This window comes from Macaca thibetana, chromosome 3 (assembly GCF_024542745.1).
Source record: "Macaca thibetana thibetana isolate TM-01 chromosome 3, ASM2454274v1, whole genome shotgun sequence".
In the NCBI taxonomy this organism is placed as follows: domain Eukaryota; kingdom Metazoa; phylum Chordata; class Mammalia; order Primates; family Cercopithecidae; genus Macaca; species Macaca thibetana.
In genome coordinates, this window is record NC_065580.1 from 148,009,356 (window position 1) to 148,028,117 (window position 18,762).

Consider the following 18,762-nt stretch of genomic DNA (forward strand, 5'->3'; position numbering starts at 1 on the left):
CTCAAACTCCTGACCTCAGGTGATCCATCTGCTTCGGCCTCCCAAAGTGCTGGGATGAACAGGCGTGAGCCCCATGCCCGGCTGCAGCACCCTCTTCTGCACTGCTCAGGGGTCTGTTCTTGGTGACCTTGGCGTCCCCTCCCTCCAAACCCCCTCTCCCCCAGGCCCCCACTCATGGTCACTCTCCAGGCCTGGCCCTGCCCATGGCCTTACCCTCAGTCATCCCTGCCTCCCGCTCTGCCTTCACCTGCCTGTCCTGATGATCCCTTAATGATCTTCCCACCCTCCCCGTCTCCACCCTCCCACCCAAGCGTACCCTCACCTGGCTGCAATCTCAGGGCCGAGCCTCCTGGGCTTGATCTTGCCTTCATCATCATCTCTTGGCAGGACCTGTCACCTGGCTGCAGCCAGTCCACTTTCTGTACCTAGGCAGCCGAACATAGCTGGAGAAAGGCCACTTCACCCTCTGTCTAGTCTCACTTGGAGTCCCAGACCATGGACCCCAGGGAGCCTCAGGGATCCCACCATTCCTCTCCTGTGGCTCACCCTTCCTCCTCTCTCCTCAGCTCCCGCCCCTTCCTGCCCACCTGGCTGCCTTCCTATTTCATGAGACCCTCCAAGACCCACCCACATGTCCCCACGGGGCCCTACTCCTGTCTGTAGCCAGCCTCCACTGTGTCCTGGGTCCAGCTCCTCTTGGCTACTCAAGAACATCGTGCCACTGATGACATCGCCTCTCTCCTCCCCTGCATTCATTTGCTGTCTACTGGATCAGTCTTACTAACCTTACAAACATGCCATTATTTCCCCATCTGAAAACACACACGTTGGCTGGGTGCAGCACTCTGGGAGGCCGAGGTAGGTGGATCACTTGAGGTCAGGAGTTTGAGACCAGCCTGGCCAACATGGTGAGACTCCATCTCTACTAAGAATATGAAAATTAGCCAGGCGTGATGGTGGGCGCCTGTAATCCCAGCTACTTGGGAGGCTGAGGCAGGTGAATCGCTTGAACTCAGGAGGTGGAGGTTGTAATGAGCTGAGATCAGGCCACTGCGCTCCAGCCTGGGCAACAGAGCCAGGAAAAAAAAAAAAAAAAAGACTTGCCGTTGTGCCCATTCCTCCTCTCCCGTGCTGTCCTGGACCAGCTGGGAGGCTTCACCAGATGTGTGTTGTGCCCCAGGTGACTCATGGTCACCAGATGTGCAGGCCACATCCCAGTTCTCGCTGAGCTTGATCATCAGCAGCGTTTGGCGTGGTCCTCCATCCCTCCATGACATGCTGTCATGTGGCCTCCAGGACACCCGCTCTCCTGGGCTTCCTCTCAGCTCACCCCTTCCCCTCTCCTTTGCAGCTCCCTCTTTTCCCAGACTCTATACACCGGGTGGGAGGGGGGCCCAGACCCAGTCTTTGGTCCTCTGTCTCCTCTTTGATACACACCCGCTTGGCGATTTTACCCAGGCTGGTGGCTTTAAACACTGTATCCATGCCAAAGACCCCAACTACCAAAGCATCTCCAGTCCAGTGCTCCCCTCAAACCCCAGAGAATGTACATCCCACCACCTCCCACACCCCTTGATGGCTAATAGGCTCAACATGCCCCAAACTGGACCCCTGACCTCCCCTGACCCAATCGCGCTCTCCCCATCTTGATTTATGACAATACCCTACCCTCCGCCCCCAGCCAGTTGCTCGATCCAAGCCCCACACCCATGCCTAGCCTGCCAGGAGGTGCTGCTGGTGTTACCCTCCAGAACTCAGTCTCTTCTCACTCCCTGCACCCAGCCCGGCCACCATCAGCTCTCACCTGCCCCCCTGCAGCAGTCTGCTAATTGGTCTTCCACTTTTGCTCTGTCCCCTTCCCAATTCAGCAGCCAGGGCAATCCTATTAAAATGAATGTTAGGGCCCGGGTGCAGTGGCTCACGCCTGTGATCCCAGAGCTTTGGGAGACCAAGGCAGGCGGATCACTTGAGGTCAGGAGTTTGAGACCAGCCTGGCCAATATGGTGAAAGCCCATTTCTACTGAAAAATTAGCCAGGTGCAGTGGCAGGTGCCTATAATCCCAGCTTCTCAGGAGGCTGAGGCAGGAGAATTGCTTGAACTGGAAGGCGAAGGTTGCAGTGAGATCGCACCATTGCATGCCAGCCTGGGCATCGCAGTGAGACTCCATCTCAGAAAAAAAAGAAAAAAGAATGTTAGGTCATGACACTCTAATCATAGACCCTCCATGGCTCCCACCTCCCTCTGGTTCAATGTCAAAGTCTCTCCCACTTCCAGCCACCCAGTCTCGTCCTAGCTCCCTCCGCTCCGGCCAGCCTCACCTCCTGGCTTGAACACACCAGGCATGCATCTGCCTCTGGGCACTTGCACTGGCTGTTCTCTCTTCTGGAACCAGCTTTCCTCAGATAGCCTCAAAACTAAACCTGACTTCCCATGGTAGGCAGGATAATGGCTCCCAAAGTTGTCCATGTCCTCACCCCCAGACTTAGCATGGCAAAGCAAAGCGACTTTGGAAACACGAGTTAATTGTGGATCTTGAAATGGAAAGATGATTGGAAGTTACCCACATGGGCCCAGTGTAAGCACAGGCAGGGGGGTTGGGGTCAGAGCCAGAGATGTTCTCTAGTGTTCTCTGCTGCTGGCTTTGAAGGTAGAGGAAGGGGCCACCAGCCAAGGAATGCGGGTGCCTCTAGAAGCTGGAAAGGGCAAGGAAATGAACTCTCCCCTGGACTCTCTCCCCTCAGAGCCTCCAGAAGGAACCAGCCCTGCCAATACCTTGGCTCTAGCACATAGACTTCCGGCCCACAGAACAGTAGGATCATGCGTTGTCTTAAGCCCACGGAGCTTGCTGTGCTTTGTGATAGCAGCAGTGGGGACCTCATGCGCTTTCTGGCCTCCAGCAGTCTCTCTTGGCTGCCATTTTCCAGGGAGGCTTTTCCTGACTGTTGGAAATTACACCTGGCCAGCCAACACCCCTGTCCCTGCCCTCCTGATCCCTCTACCACGATCGTTTTCCTGCAGCAAGTTCTCATGTGTTCCATCATCTGCTGGTTAATTTTGTCGTTTTTCTCCCACCAGAGCATCAGCTCTTTGAGGGCAGAGCCCTTTGTCCTTCGGTTCGTTGGGTGCACTCCGGTGCCCAGAACAGTGGTTGGACTTAGAAACACCAGCCGGGTGAGTGGATGAGTGGTATGCGCCAACCCCCGCCAAACCCTCCCACCCCTGTCCTGTTAGGAACACGGGTGTTGTTTTCTGCCTTTCCTGATAGAGAGACGGGGACGGAGATCTGAGAGTGGCTGCTGGTTCTTGCTCCAAGCCTGGAGTTCTCTCCTTTTGGGCTCCTAGCCTCAGATGTCCCTTATCACATGACTCCCAGAAGCCTTGAAACTCTGGCATCTCCACTCTGGGGAGCTCAGCGGCCTTCCTTCACAGCCGGCCTGTCCTGGGGCCCACCCTGGAGCAGCCATGGTCAAATCCAAGCACACTGGGCAAAACTGCTGGTGTGTGCTGGTGGCAGGAGGAAGGGGCCCTGCCCAGCGGACCCTGCCCCCGCACCAGCCCACAAACACAGGTGCCCTGAGAGCTGGGAGCCAGAGAGAGCCCCAGCATCCTCTGCTGGGCCTAGTGGCTCCCTTGCCACCTGTGTTCCAAGCCTGTGCACCCAGGCATGGGAGACAAATGCTCTGCTGGTCAACAGGGGCGTCCCCCAACTCTGGGGGTCCTAACAGCGCCCTGTGAAGTAGGTGTGTTATCACAGGGTTATGTGCCTTTCCAAGCCTGCTTCTTAGCAGAAGCGTGGGGTGAGGGGGGTCCTTGAAACATGTGGGCCCTGTGCGGGCCTCCAGGAAGGGCGCCAGAGGACCCCCAGCCCAGGGAGCACAGGAATCCGCCGCGGTGCTGCTTCTGGAAGGACAGGGAGTGGTGGCACTGGGGGCTCAGGAAGAGCTCGGCCCCGAACCCATCATTGCTCCAACCTGGCCACTTGATCCCTCCATCATCCCTGCTCCCGGCCAGGCCCCCTCACCTCTCCTGAGGGCCAGTGGGGCCTCTGCACAGCGATCCCGGTCCCGGCGGGCCCCTGGCAGTGTGTGTCCGGACAGCAAAGTGAGGCTTTCACCACATGGATGGGATCAGCACTCCCAGCTCCAGACCCTCCGATCCATCGCTGCTCTGCACACGGACGCCCAGTCAGCAAGCGCCCTGAGCCTGCGAGACACCGCTCACCCAGCGAGCGTGGCCCTGTCCACTTGCTCCAAGCGGCTCCTCCTACTCCATCCCCGAGATCTCCTTCCCGGAGCCTTCGCCCACCTATAATTTTTTTTTTTTTTTTTTTTTTTTTTTGAGACAGAGTCTCACTCTGTCGCCCAGGCTAGAGTGCAGTGGTGTGATCTCGGCTCACTGCAAGCTCTGCCTCCCGGGTTCACGCCATTCTCCTGCCTCAGCCTCCTGAGTAGCTGGGACTACAGGTGCCCACCACCACACCCTGCTAATTTTTTGTCTTTTTAGTAGAGACGAGGTTTCACCATGTTAGCCAGGATGGTCTCCATCTCCTGACCTCGTGATCTACCCTCCTCGGCCTCCCAAAGTGCTGGGATTACAGGCGTGAGCCACCGCGCCCGGCCTCGCCCACCCATTTTGCAAGGCCCTCGCCCACTCACTCCAGAAGCCCTGCCCACCCCATCCCTGGAGAGCCTGTCCCCGGCGCCCCGCCAAGTCACTCCGAGGCCCCGCCCACCCCTGGAAACCTGCCCACAACCCCGAGAGGCCCCGCCCACAACCCCGAGAGGCCCCGCCCACCCCATCCCTGGAGAGCCTGTCCCCGGCGCCCCAACAAGTCACTCCGAGGCCCCGCCCACCCCTGGAAACTCGCCCACAACCCCGAGAGGCCCCGCCCACCCGTTCCCGGCACCCAGCCCACCCCTCTGAGCTGACCTGGTCGGTCCCGCTCTCAGAGTTCCCCTGTACCCCCACTGCCCCTGCCTGGAGCCGCGGACTCCCTACCGTGGAGTGCCCAGCCAGGAGCCAGAGCAGCTCAGGAAGAGAGGCTTGTTTAAAATTTGTTTATTTTAAAACATGAAACCCAAGCTGAATAGAAACCACAGAAATTACATTGACGAGATTTTTAGTATTTGCCAAGAAAAATAAAGCCCCCAAAGAAATAAAAATCAGCCCCCAAACCCAGTTCTAAAAAAACAAAAAAACACAGCGACAGTACGTACAGCCATGGCCCTACGGAGGCTGGAGGAGGGGGAAATGCAAAATGGTTCAGGCCTCAGTTCCTGGATGTTAAATCACACTGGGGTGGGGGAGGTCAGATGCCCGGGCGGTGTGTGGGGCGGGGAGTAAACCGGGAGGCTGAGTCTTAAGATTATATATATATATTATATATAACAAATATGAAGTGGTTCAGTACACAACCATTATGGTTAAACACAAAACAAAGATCCCACAGGAGGGGCCCTGGTCCCCCGCCTGCCCCCGTCTGAGGTTCTGGGGTCCAGGGCGCTGCCTCACCACCCCTCCCAGGGCTGGGCAGAGCTGGCCCCAGGGCAGGAGCAAATGGTGCTTGGAACTCAAATTGCATAGTGAGATGGGTGGGTGGGCAATGGGCCAGGGGCTGCTCCCAACCAGGCCCGTTCACTACCAAGCTTGCCATGACATGTGGAGGGCTCCTGGGGTAGTGGATGCCTGCTGAGGACCCCCCTCGGTGAGGTAAGCCCATGGGCTCCTCCCTCTTCTCCCCAGGGCCACCCTGTCCTTCCAATGAAGCTGTGGGCCTGGGAGCTGCGAGACCCCCTGTGCAGGGTGAGAGTGGGGCCCGGCCACGGCAGCAGGCACCAGCCAGATGCCCCCAGTAGGTGTGGTGAGGTCATGGGATGGAGTAGTTAGGAACAGGGCACTGAAAACTCAGAACAAAAGTACAACCAACGGCAGGCGCTCCCCTCCACCTACTGAGGTGGGGTTTGAACCCCTTTTGATTTTCCCCGTTTCCTTTCTTCAACCTCGGTGAGTAGAAAGTCACAGACGGGCACACACGCACACCATGGTCGGGAGTCCCGAGACAGCACGAGGCTGGAAGCCCCGGCCTCACCGCCTCTCGAGCTATGTCCATTCACCTGGCAGGCAGCCTCGCGGCCATGGACAGCATTTGTGCTTCTGAGCGGTCGCAGGGCGCTTGGCGGGCACCCAGGCCAGAGAGTGCCAGGGCCTCCCTCCCGGCCCTAGCTCTGGAGAGCTCCCCTGGCGAGTCAAGCCCAGAGGAAAGACTGGGCAGGTTGGCTGTGGTGGGGCCTCCGAGGGGGCTCAGAATGTCAGCCACGCGGGGCCTGAAGCAGAGGCCCCTCCACTGAGGTTTGGTCACGTCTGGGGAGCTCAGACGCCCTGGCTTGGGGTCCCAGGCCCATGGACTCCCCTCCCCACTCTGCCCTCCCACATCCCCATTTTTGGTCCCAAATACCAGCACAAAGAAAGGAGGGGTTCACAGAGGAAGGGCAGGGCAGAGCCTGGCCCCAGGGAAGGGATGAGGACATTTCCGGTCCAGGTAGCTGCCGGCTGCTCTGGGAGGAAGAGCCACGTGTCTGTAAACTGCTGGGGCTGGCGGCCCGTCCCCCTGCAGGGCCCGGCCTTGACCCCCGCACGCGGCCATCCAGCTGCCCTCTGGCTGCCCCTGGCCTTGGCACAGGCATCAAGCCTCGAGGGCTGGGCTGGTTGGGCCAGGGCTAGGGCCGGAATGGGCAGCACGTCCGATCCTGATGTGGCGTGGCTCTGCCCTCCATGGCGGGAAGCACAGCAAACATCGTACACTAAAGCCAAAAGCACCGTAGGGAAGCCTCGCTCCCACTTCACCGGGAGGGAGACCGAGGCCACAGGACCTCAGTCCACAGCCTGCGGGAGGTTCATTCCCCAGGACAGTCCTCCTGGGGCAGCACCTGCCTGGGGAGGGGTGTCCAGGCCCTTGGGCTGCCTGTCGGTCTTTGGCACCCCCTGGAGCACCCCATGAAGAAACGCTACTGCAGCCTTGACTCCCAGCCAGCTGCTCCGGCCTCGGCTCCAGCCCGGACTTGAGCTCATGCTGCCGGCTCTGAGCCAGCCAGGGGCACCCGTGGAGGCTGGGGGGTGAGGTTAGTGGTTAGTCCCAAGAGGGGATGGCAGGGGCTGAGGGACGTTCACAGACGGCTCGGGTCCAGCCCCTCAGGCCGGGGTCCTGGGACGCTGTACCTGTCACGGATGGAAATGGAACCAAGAAGGGAGGGAAGGGGGTGCCAGCGGTCCCCCTCAGCCCGCAGCCCCGGCCTGCCCTAGAGATGACAAATGTGGTTAGTGCAAAGAATGAACCAGACACAGCTGCCCAGTCTCTGGGTGGGGGAAGGGGGTTTGGCACCAAGAAGGCAGCCAGCACTGGGTGGCGGGTGAGCAGCCCGGGCTCCACGTGGCCCCTGCTGTCCATGGAGGGCTGGGGCCTCCGGCAGGGCGGGTGCTGAGGGAGAGAGTGAAGCTGAGGTGATGGAGAGAGGCCCTGCTGGAGGGGGCCTCTGGCAGCTGGCAGGAGGGGTGAGCCTGTGGGTGGGTGGGCTGCACGGGCAAGGAGGGCACTGCAGAGAGACAGGCACGTGGAGGGACCATGGGGGGACCGCAGGGCAGAGATGAGCAGGTGGCACGTGCCCATCCCTCAGTGGCCAGCAGGCGCCAACACAGAGAGGCCCCAGCCGTGCCTGTGAACTAAGAAGGGGTCCACAGAAGTGCCGGGCAGGAAGAAGGAGAGCTGTGGAAGGAAGGGCCGGCGACAGCACAGGTTGGGTGCGGCCAGGACTTGTGGGTGCGGTGGCCATCTGCAGAGGGAGCGTGCCAGGATAGTAGGTGGCGTGCAGGGTTGGGGCATCGGCTGGCGGCAGCGTTCAGGTGTGACCCAAGTTGGCGGTACGGGCCCAGAGCCCCTGCGTCTCCACTGTGCCCCTGCGGGGAGGGGAGAGGAGGGCAAGCGGCCTGCAGACGCGTCCGGGGTGGGCCTGGTGCAGTGTGCGAGGGTCCGGCGGGTGGCCCGGGTGGAAGCGGCAGTGCTGGCACGGGGAGGGGCAGTTGGCACGTGGGGTGGGTGGCTGCCGGGCGCCGTCTAGTGGCTGCCGCTGGAGTCGGGGCGAGGCTGGCTCGTGGCGAGGTATTTGGCTCTCATGCTGGAGGTGTACTGGAGGGAGACAAGGGGGAGGTGTCAGCAGGGCCCCTGCATGGCACACGCAGTCAGGGGCGTCTTCCGCGTGGTCCTCACTCGGCTGAGCCAGAAGCCCTGGGGGCAGAATGGGACAGCACAGGGTGCCCTGACAGAGCCTACAGGGAGGGGCTCAGGAGGGGCCGCGGGTTGGGGGGCCCTGTGCTCTGGGCCTGGCTGGGGCTGAGGGAGGGGCAGCCCCGAGACTCGCCAGGTTCAGGGCAGGGGATGTCTGCTCTGAGGAAGGGTGTACACACGGCCCCCCCCATGCCCACATCAGCGGCATTCGGGCGTCGGGCCAGGCAGAGCTCTGCCATCCCCAGAAGCCACAGCTCCACGGCCCTACCTGCACCCAACGTGCCCAGGACCTGAAGGACACAAACCAGCCACCCTTCAGGCCCAGGCCAAGGCCTCCTCCCAGCCCAGGGCCGGGTCCTCCTACAGCCAGGCCATAGCATGCAGGAGTATAGAGGCCCCAGCCTGAGGACATCCCCCGGACCACTCTGCCCCTTCACGCTATGGAAAGAGAGCCCCCTAAGCCACACAGGAGGCTGGAACAATGCCACCCCCCACTCCCGTGGGGGACCCCACTGTGGGCTCCTGGAGGTCTTGGACTTAGGAACAGAGGCGGCTGCAGGGGGTGCTGCCGTGTGCCTGGCTCTGCAGCTGGCCTGCACGTCGTGGGCGCCCTCGTCCAGCCAGGAGTGTGAAGGTCTTGAGTGCACGTGTGTGTGCATGAGAGTGCATGTGTGTGCTCACAGAGAAACGCACACGCGCGAGGCATGTGCTGAGGCCAGACAGTGCAGTGGACCCACAGGCCTGAGGCGGGTCAGGAGCCGGCGGTGGTGAGGAGACCTGGCAGGCCGGCTCCCATCCCAGGTGGGCTCCAGAACCCTAGGGCCCCAGGCCCATCCCCACAGTCCCCAGACTCAGACGCACAGTTTCCCAGGTCCCCGAGAGCCCTCCTGGGACACCTAGAAGGTTTCGAGCAGCCCGTGGGGACGCCACGGAAGGGGTGGGAGGAAAGAGCCACGGCCCAGAGCCTCGTCATTCCACGGACATGCAGCACAAGGCGGGGGGTGGGGTGGGACGGGATGGGGCACACGCCCAGACCCCTGAAGGAGCCCAAGCAGGCACCCACACCACCGTGGGACCAGCGGGAGAAGCTCGCGTGCTCGCCGGCACACGCCTGTCCGTGTACACACCCCTGATATGCAGTTGGTGCCTCCAGGGTAGGGCCTGCTGGCCACACGCCCACGGCCCTAGGCACATACAGGGGTCTGGGTGCATGGATTCCTCACTGGGAGGTGACAGAAGGGGCTGGGGCCACTTGGAGCTGGTGGCAGAGTCCCCAGAGGCCAAGCAGCTGGGCAGGGGGAGCCTGGAAGGGGACTTGCCAACCCCACTGTGAGGCTGGCAGACCCAGAGCCAGCATTAGAAGTCTCTGGCTGGGCTGCGGCGCTCAGAGCTGGCCCTGCCAACAGGAGCCAGACAGATGGAGCCCCAGCCCAGTGCCGACGGGAGGGCGGCAGTGAGTGCAGGGCAGAGGCGGGAGGCGCAGGCGGGTGGCCGTGCGGGGTGGGGGACCCGGTGGGTCAGTACCTGTCGCTCTGAGGGCACAGCTACCACAGCGTTCGGGCACTGTCCATGGGCTTAAACTGCCAGCCCGCGTGGCTGCCAGAGTCCAGGGCAGCCAGATAGCGCTAGGAGGGCCCAGGGTGGGTGGGGTGCAGGAGAGAGAGAGAGAGAGAGCGCGGCCTCAACGCCAGGGTGCGGGGCCGGGAGCGGGCTGTGGGCCATGTGATGGCAAGGACGAGGGCAGCCGAGCGGGACTGGGCCTGCACCTGGATGGCCTGAGGCTCACAGGGCTGGCCCCTCCCAGGCACCTCAGGCCCAGTTCTGTGCTACAGGGGACCACGACAGCAGCTCCGGGATGTGGATTTCTGAGCAAGGCAGCCTTCAGCCTCCCAAGTCCTGTCTGCCTCCTCCCCAGTCCCCCAGCTTTGCCACAAGCTCCTTCTCTTTGGCACCCTGTCCCCGCCTGCCTGTGTCTTACTCAGGAAGTCAGAGGGGACACCACGCCTGGGCTGGAACAGCCATGGGTGGACACTCAGGAAAAGACTCACGGAAGACAAAGAAAAGGAGGCAGAGTCAGGGCCCCGGGAACTGGAGCGGTGGCACCCCACAGGTCCAGAAGGCACAGAGAATGGTGGGTGAGGCCAGGGAGGGCCTGGTGCAGGGCCATGCCTATGAGCTGGGAGGGCCACAGTGGGGCCACACCTGCCCGGCCACCCTCTCTCCTTCCCCAAGAAAGGGCCTGAGAGCTGACCCACTGGGCGGCTGGCCCCGAGGCTGCCCACTCTGGCCCCAGGGCACTCCAAAGCCGGCCAGGAGGAGCTGGCAGGCCCACCCAGCCCTGTCTACTCAGGCCGGGCGCCCTGCAGAGGTGTCCCAGCTGGGAAGGGTCACCTAGGACCCCAGTGGTGGTGGCTCACAGCTGCCCCCAGAGCTTACGCTAGCCGCACGTGCCACACCAGCCCACTGATGCAGTGGAACAGCGGATCCCCAAGGCTGAGCAGCCCCCCATCCACCCTCCTGCCCCAAGACTTACTGAGGGCGGCGGGGACTCGCGCCCAATGAGTGGGGTGTTCTCACAGCGGGGGTTCTGGAAATTAGCGTTCTGGCTCCTGAGGCATGAGGGGAGAGAGGCTGTGAGTGCCTGCTGGCCACGTGGTCCCAGCTCCAGGTCGGGGGGGCTCATGGGTAGGCCAGCTGTGCCCACCCAGCTCTGCCTGGCACCCCCATCTTTGATCCTGACTTCCACAGGGATGGGCATATCCATTCCCACTGGGGGTCCGACGAACCCAGCACAGTAACAAAGGGTTCAGAGAGGGCCCACAGAGAGACCCCTGCCCACCTGGGCCCAGCCAGAGTTCACTCCCTCCGAGCCACCTGCCCACCATGTAGCTGGGCCCTGAGGTCCTTGGCCACAGAGTCCTTGTGCCCTGGACACGGAACCTCCATGTGACCACGTGGCCTCCCCATGGCCCCTGGACCGTGTTCACCTGGGGCAGGAGGCACTCAAGGCCAGGGCTCCCCAGCCCAGAGGCCACCCCTTCTCCAACCCCTTCCCTCGAGCTAGCACCAGCCCGGATCCAGGCTCTCAGCTGCGATGTGTCTGCTGGCCCCAATAGGCCCCCCTCAACTCACATGTACTCAGTGACCGGGGCGTTGCTGACAGTGTGGGCTGCGGCCGGGATGCTGGTCTCACTGCCATAGCTGCTGCCACAGCTGTACAGGCTGGGCATGTGGACGCGGTAAAGGCTGTCGTGCGCCTGCCGTGGCCCTGGAGCGGCCTCCTCCTCCCCGTCCTCATCAGGGCCTCTGTGAGGAGGGACATGCAGCACAGGCTCAGGCCCCAGCAGGAAGAAGCTGGCCACAGACCCACAGGGGTCAACTCTGGTGCAGACAGACACTCCTGGTTCCAGTCCTGGCTCAGCCATGTGCATACTACATGTGGGACTATGGGCAGGTCACCCGGCTCTGCATCCAGCCCTGCCCTTGCAAGGTGGGGTGCTAAGAGACCGGTGTGGTCACCTGAGTGCCAGGCCCTGTACTGCGGCCTGTGCATGGCAAGGCTGGCTGGCCGCTTACTGAAAAAAGAGTGCAGGGTCCCTCCTGGGAGGGTACAGGAGGCTAGCGTGCCTCTTGAGGGCGCAGGAGGCTGGGGTGTCTCTTGGCTCTGCAGGATCCAACCACACCCTTGGGTGGCCTGAGCCAGGTTTCCCAGCCCTGCTGCCCTCTGGCTTTCTGTCTTCCACTCTACGCGAGCCTCTGGCACTCTGGAGCTCCTCCACGCCCCAGGAGGTCCCAGATGGGACCCAGGATAGGTTGCCTGGCAGCAAGCACTTCAGAAACAGGACAGTGGTAGCTTTTGGCTGCACAGGGGCCACCAGCCAAGCCCCTCACACGCAGTGGTTCATTGAGTGCCCACTCGACACTCCAGCTGAGTCCTCTTACAACTCCCTTTTTACAGTGAGGGAAACTGAGGCCCAGAGTGGTTAAGTGACTTGCCCACATCATACAATAGGCAAGGATAGAGACAGGATCTGAATCCAGCCATGTGGGTCCAGGGCTATGCTCTTATCTACTCCCCTATGTCTGCCATCTTTGTTGCCACTGACACCATCACCACCACCATCACCAACATCACCAATGCCATCACCATCACCATCATCATCATCACCATCACCACAACCACCACCACCATTACCATCACCATCACCACCACCACAACCACCATCACCATTACCATCACCACCAGCATCACCACTGCCATCACCATCATCACCATCACCACCACTGTCATCACCCATCACCATCACAACCACCATCACCACCACCATCACCACCACCATCACCATCATCATCACCAATATCACCACTGCCAACACCATTGTCATCGCCACTGTTATCATCATCACCATCACCAACATCATCACCATCATCACCACCACCATCATGATCACCATCATCACCATCACCACCACCACCATCACCATTACCATCATCACCAACATCACCACTGCCATCACCATCACCACAACCACCATCACCATCACCACCACCATCACCATCATGATCACCATTACCATCATCACCAACATCACCAATGCCATCACCATCACCATTATCACCATCACCACCACCACAACCACCACCACCATTACCATCATCACCAACATCACCATTATCATCACCATCATCACCATCACAACCACCATCACCACCATCACCACCATCACCATCATCACTAATATCACCACTGCCAACACCATTGTCATCGCCACTATCATCACCATCACCAACATCATCACCATCACCACCACCATGATCACCATCATCACCACCATCATCACCAACATCACCACTGCCATCACCATTATCATCACCACCGTCATCATCATCACCATCACCAACATCATCACCATCACCGTCATCACCACCATCACCACCACCACCATCACCATTATTACCACCATTACCACTGCCATCATTACCATCACCATATCATTATGACCACCACAATCATCACTATCACCGTCATTACCACCATCACCATCACCACCATGACCATCATTACCACCATCACCGTTATCACCACCACAATCATCACCATCACCACCTCCATCACCACTACCACCATCATCGGCAGCATCACTCTCACCATCACAAAGGAAGATCATAGAAATCCAGACAAAAGGAAGAAATCTGAGCTGAGCTACCTGCCGTCCATGTTGGGCCACCAAGCAGCAGCCACAGTCCAAGAGGGGAGGCGAAGGTCTCAAAGATAAGCCATGGGAGCCCCAGCAAGGGAAGGGGCCTGTCACCTCTATACACCACTCAACCCAGTACTGAGTGGGGAGACTCAGGCAGGGGCCGCCAGGACCCCCACTTCAAAGGGGAGGACATAGTGGCTCCAGGGGAGCTGGCTTCTATCCTGGTCACTCAGCTGGGGGCCACAGCTACCTGGACTACCCCGGCAGAGCTAAGCCTGCACAGCGGACCACTGACCTTTCTCCCACAGCTCTGCGCACGTGCACCCCATGGTGGGGGACCCCTGCCTGGGAGGGGGTGTGGAGTAGACAGTCTGAGGCCAGCTCTCAGGGCATAGGGCATAGAGCCAGTCTGGGGACAGGGGACCCCAGTCCTCCCCACTGTCTGCTCTGGACTCCTGCAACCCAGGCCAGGAGCTCCTCCACGCTGTTTTCCTGTGGAATGGGGAGGCTCACCCGGGAGCCGGCAGCCTCAGAGACAGCACAGAGGCCTAGGGAGGGCCACCAGGTGAGGAGGTGTCTGTCCCTCACCTCTGGGACTGACACACAGGTGTCCATAAAGGCATGCCCCTGAAGCGTCCTGCAGGCCACGTGGCCTGGGGCAACCTCCCGCGACCGCCGGGGCTCCTCACCTCTTCTGCTGCCAGGTGTGTGGGACGCTGCAGACGATAGAGCTGAACATGAGGGCTGTGACGAAGGAGAAGAGGGCCAGGTAGATGAGGCCCTCCACGCCGTCATAGCAGAAGCCGGTCAGCGCCTGCACGTAGTCCTGAGGCCGCGGGACGAGACAGCAGGATTCAGAGACAGGGAGGGTGGAGGGGGCAGTGTGAGGCCCTCAGTCCAGTCATGGTGGCCTGGATCACCCCCCAGAGGCGGGACTGAGGGCCCACTGTCTAATGGGGGTCCCCATCCTCCTGAGCAGCTGCTCCCCTGTTCCCACCCCACAAGCCGCCATGGCCCTGCCTCTCACCAGATGTAGGCTGCGGCAGTCCACCAGGGCGGTGAGGTGCTGCAGGTTCACCTCCGTGCCGTTCAGCACCTCCTGGACACGGAGGAGGGGGTCCTGGGGGACACGCACCACAGGTGGTCAGCACTTCATTTGGACGGAGAACCTTGAGCCAGCTTCGCCCCGTCTTGGAAGCCCCCAGGTCTCCCTCTACCCCACAGTCTGCCACTGAGATACCCCCCACCCTGGGGTCTCAGTGCAGGTCCTAAGGACGAGGACTCTGGGCCTTGAGAATGGCGACCTCAGGCCCCTCCCCAGACCCATGGGGTCCACCAAGGACACAAGGACCTGGGAGCGCCTGTCCAGTGTGGTCGCCACTATGTGAAGACAGACCTCCCTTTACCGTAATGGTAGAAACAACGAACCCCCACATGTCTACAGACAAGGACCTGCTCTGCTTTTAAAAGTATTATTTCAGTCAGGCGCGGTGGCTCACACCTGTAATCCCAGCACTTTGGGAGGCTGAGGCGGGTGGATCACGAGGTCAAGAGATCGAGACCATCCTGGCTAACACGGTGAAACCCCGCCTCTACTAAACATACAAAAAAAATTTGGGCGTGGTGGCGGGCGCCTGTAGTCCCAGCTACTCGGGAGGCTGAGGCAGGAGAATGGCGTGAACCCGGGAGGCGGAGCTTGCAGTGAGCCAAGATCGCACCACTGCACTCCAGCCTGGTGATAGAGCGAGACTCCGTCTCAAAAAAAAAAAAAAAAAAAAAAAAAAAAAAAAAAGGTATTATTTCAAGGAACAGTTAAAAGCAAGGCAAAAGCCTCATGTTGACTGACAAAACTCTCCATGCAGAGTGAGCACGGTCCTGTAACATGTCCGTGTGCTTGCCGGTGCTCACGTGTGTGCATGCGTGTGCACCTGTGCACGGACACCGCCAGCTCTGTCTCACGCCTGGAAAAGTGGCTGCACAGAAACACTGCCAGGCTGACCGGGACGCCACAGGAGCCACGACTGGGCCCAGTGCTGCCTTTTACGGCACGTTTTCTTTTTTTTTTTTTTTTTTTTTTTTGAGACAGAGTCTCGCTCTGTCGCCAGGCTGGAGTGCAGTGGCCGGATCTCAGCTCACTGCAAGCTCCGCCTCCCGGGTTTATGCCATTCTCCTGCCTCAGCCTCCCGAGTAGCTGGGACTACAGGCGCCTGCCACCTCGCCCGGCTAGTTTTTTGTATTTTTTAGTAGAGAAGGGATTTCACCGTGTTAGCCAGGATGGTCTCAGTCTCCTGACCTCGTGATCCACCCGCCTCGGCCTCCCAAAGTGTTGGGATTACAGGCCTGAGCCACCACGCCCTGCCAGCACGTTTTCTAAGGACCTGCTACAATCCTGAAATGGATTTTGGGGCCAGGCATGGTGCCTCACACCTGTAATCCCAGCGCTTTGGGAGGCCAAGGCAGGTGGATCACTTGAGGCCAAGAGTTGGAGACCAGCCCCGGGCAACATGGTGAAACCCCGTTTCTACTAAAAATACAAAAATTAGCTGGGCATGGTGGCGCATGCCTCTAATCCCAGCTACTCAGGAGGCTGAGGCAGGAGAATCGCTTGAACTCAGGAGGCGAAGGTTGCTGTGAGCCGAGATCACACCACTGCACTCCAGCCTGGGCAACAGAGCGAGACTCTGTCTCAAAAAAAAAAAAAAAAAAAAAAAGGATTTCGGGATAATAGAGCCTACTGTTATGGGCTGAATGGCGCCTCCAGAATTCCTGTGTTGCAGTCCTAACCCCCAGAACCTCAGAAAGGGGCTGCATTTGGAGACAGAGCCTTTAAAGAGGTGTTGAAGGTAAACCAAGGTCACGTGGGTGGGTCCTAGCCTGATGTCACAGGTGTCCTTCTAAGAAGAGGAAAATTAGCTGGGGGTGGTGCAGGTGCCTGTAATCCCAGCTACTCAGCAGGGGAATCGCTGGAACCTGGGAGGCAGAGAGGTTGCGGTGAGCCGAGATTGTGCCACTGCACTCCAGCCTGGGCGACAGAGCGAGACTGTCTCAAAAAAATAAATAAATAAATAAAAATAAAAAAGAAGAGATCAGGACACAGACACCCACAGGGGGATGGCCCTGCAAAGACAGTGGGAAAAGACGCCGTCTACAAGCAAAAGGGAGGCCCTGGAAGAAGCCGGCCCTGCCAAGAGCTGAGATGAGAAACGTTTGCTGCGGAGGCTGCCCCGTCTGGGGTGCCGTGCTAGGGGGGGGGTCCCAGGAAATGATTCCACCTCTCTACCCATTCGAGTGCAAACACACCAAGGCGGGGCTCCCGCTGTAACAGAAATTCTAAAAAGTAACTTTAAATCAAAGCTGTGTGTGTGTGTGTAATTTTTACTTACTTTTAATTTTTTTTTTTTTTTTTTTTTTTTTTTGAGACGGAGTCTCGCTCTGTCGCCCAGGCTGAAGTGCAGTGGCCGGATCTCAGCTCACTGCAAGCTCCGCCTCCCGGGTTCACGCCTTTCTCCTGCCTCAGCCTCCCGAGTAGCTGGGACTACAGGCGCCCGCCACCGCGCCTGGCTAGTTTTTTTTTGTATTTTTAGTAGAGACGGGGTTTCACCGTGTTAGCCAGGATGGTCTCGATCTCCTGACCTCGTGATCCACCCGTCTCGGCCTCCCAAAGTGCTGGGATTACAGGCTTAAGCCACCGCGCCCGGCCTCTTACTTTTAATTTGTATGTTTATGTGTGTGTATGTTTTTTATATATATATATAGAGAGAGAGAGAGAGAGAGAGAGAGAGTGAGACAGGGTCTTGCTCTGTTGTCCAGGCTGGGGTGAAGTGGTGCCATCACAGCTCACTACAGCTCTGAACTCCCAGGCTCAAGCAAACCTCCTGCCTCAGCCTCTCGAGTAGCTGGGATTACAGGCGTGCTTCACCATGCCTAGCTATTTTTTGTGTGTTTTTTGTAGAATGGGGTCTTGCCATGTTGCCCAGGATGGTCTCGAACTCCTGGGTTCAAGTGATCCCCTTGCCTTAGCCCCCCCAAAGTGCGGGGATGACAGGCATGAGTGCCGTGTGCCCTGTGTGTGTATACACATTTGTCTGCTTTTAGCTTTGTGAAGAGCTCCTTGGAGAAGGGCCAACTGCTCCCAAATGGAGTCTGAGACCCACACTTGTGCCCACAGACGCACTCCTCCCTCTCATGTCCAGTGCTGGGGCGGTGTGCACAGGGGCAGGGATCCCCACGGGTGGACCAAACACCTCCAAAGAGATTTGGGTTTTATCAAGAGTATAGCAACATATGTATTTTTTATTTTTAATTTATTCTTTGAGACAGAGTCTCGCTCTGTCACCCAGGCTGGAGTGCAGTGGTGTGATCTTCGCTCACTGCAATCTCTGCCTCTCAGGTTCAAGCGATTCTCCTGCCTCAGCCTCCCGAGTAGCTGGGATTACAGGTGTGCACCACCATGCCCAGCTAATTTATGTATTTTTAGTAGAGACAGGGTTTCACCATGTTGGTCAGGCTGGTCTTGAACTCCTGGGTTCAGGTGATTTGCCCACCTCGGCCTCCCAAAGTGCTGCGATTACAGGCGTGAGCCACTGCGCTGGGCCTTTATTTTATTTTTTAAAACATATTATAGAAATGCCTGGGCCCAAAACACTACAGGGAAAAACAAGAATCCTCCCAAATTTCCACAGTGCCCCCAGGGCACTCACCCTGAGAATGGATCTGATCCTGTTACTCTCTTCCCTCATCTCTTTCCATTTTCTTCAAATTTTTTTTAAATATAAAGAGGTTGTATTACTTTTTAAACAAAGAATAAAGTTATTTTTTAAAAGTTGGGTGTGGTGGGCCAGGCGCGGTGGCTCACGCCTGTAATCCCAGCACTTTGGGAGACCCAAGCGGGTGGATCACGAGGTCAGGAGATTGAGACCATCCTGGCTAACACAGTGAAATCTTGTCTCTACTAAAAATACAAAAAAAAAAAAAATTACAAAAAATCAGCCGGGTGTGGTGGCGGGCACCTGTAATCCCAGCTACTCGGGAGGCTGAGGCAGGAGAATGGCGTGAACCCGGGAGGCGGAGCCTGCAGTGAGCCGAGATCGCACCACTGCACTCCAGCCTGGGTGACAGAGAGTCCGTCTCAACTACAAAAAAAAAAAAAGTTGGGTGTCGTGGCTCATGTCTGTCATCCCAGCCCTGAGACCCACCTGGGCAACACAGCAAGCGCCTGTCTCAAAAGAAATGATTTTTAAAACCTACCAAAAATTCCCAGGGGAAAAGAATGAAGGAGGGAG

The 18,762-nt window shown here is 58.9% G+C and overlaps 1 protein-coding gene across 2 annotated transcripts in view; it reads right to left on the bottom strand.

The window, feature by feature from the left end:
- Positions 1 to 5,047: 5,047 nt before the first annotated feature.
- Positions 5,048 to 18,762, bottom strand: part of TTYH3 (tweety family member 3) — a 35,302-nt gene continuing 21,587 nt past the window's right edge. Inside the window, exons 10-15 of one of the 2 annotated variants that reach the window (XM_050785647.1) lie at positions 14,508 to 14,600; positions 14,170 to 14,306; positions 11,412 to 11,585; positions 10,813 to 10,888; positions 9,804 to 9,904; positions 8,099 to 8,180 (exon numbers count right to left, since the gene is read on the bottom strand). In XM_050785647.1, coding sequence (XP_050641604.1) covers positions 9,824 to 9,904; positions 10,813 to 10,888; positions 11,412 to 11,585; positions 14,170 to 14,306; positions 14,508 to 14,600 — 561 coding nt within the window. In that variant the 3' untranslated portion in view covers positions 8,099 to 8,180; positions 9,804 to 9,823. Of the gene's footprint in view, positions 8,181 to 9,803; positions 9,905 to 10,812; positions 10,889 to 11,411; positions 11,586 to 14,169; positions 14,307 to 14,507; positions 14,601 to 18,762 lie in introns of both variants that reach the window. The other variant, XM_050785648.1, reaches the window with a different exon arrangement.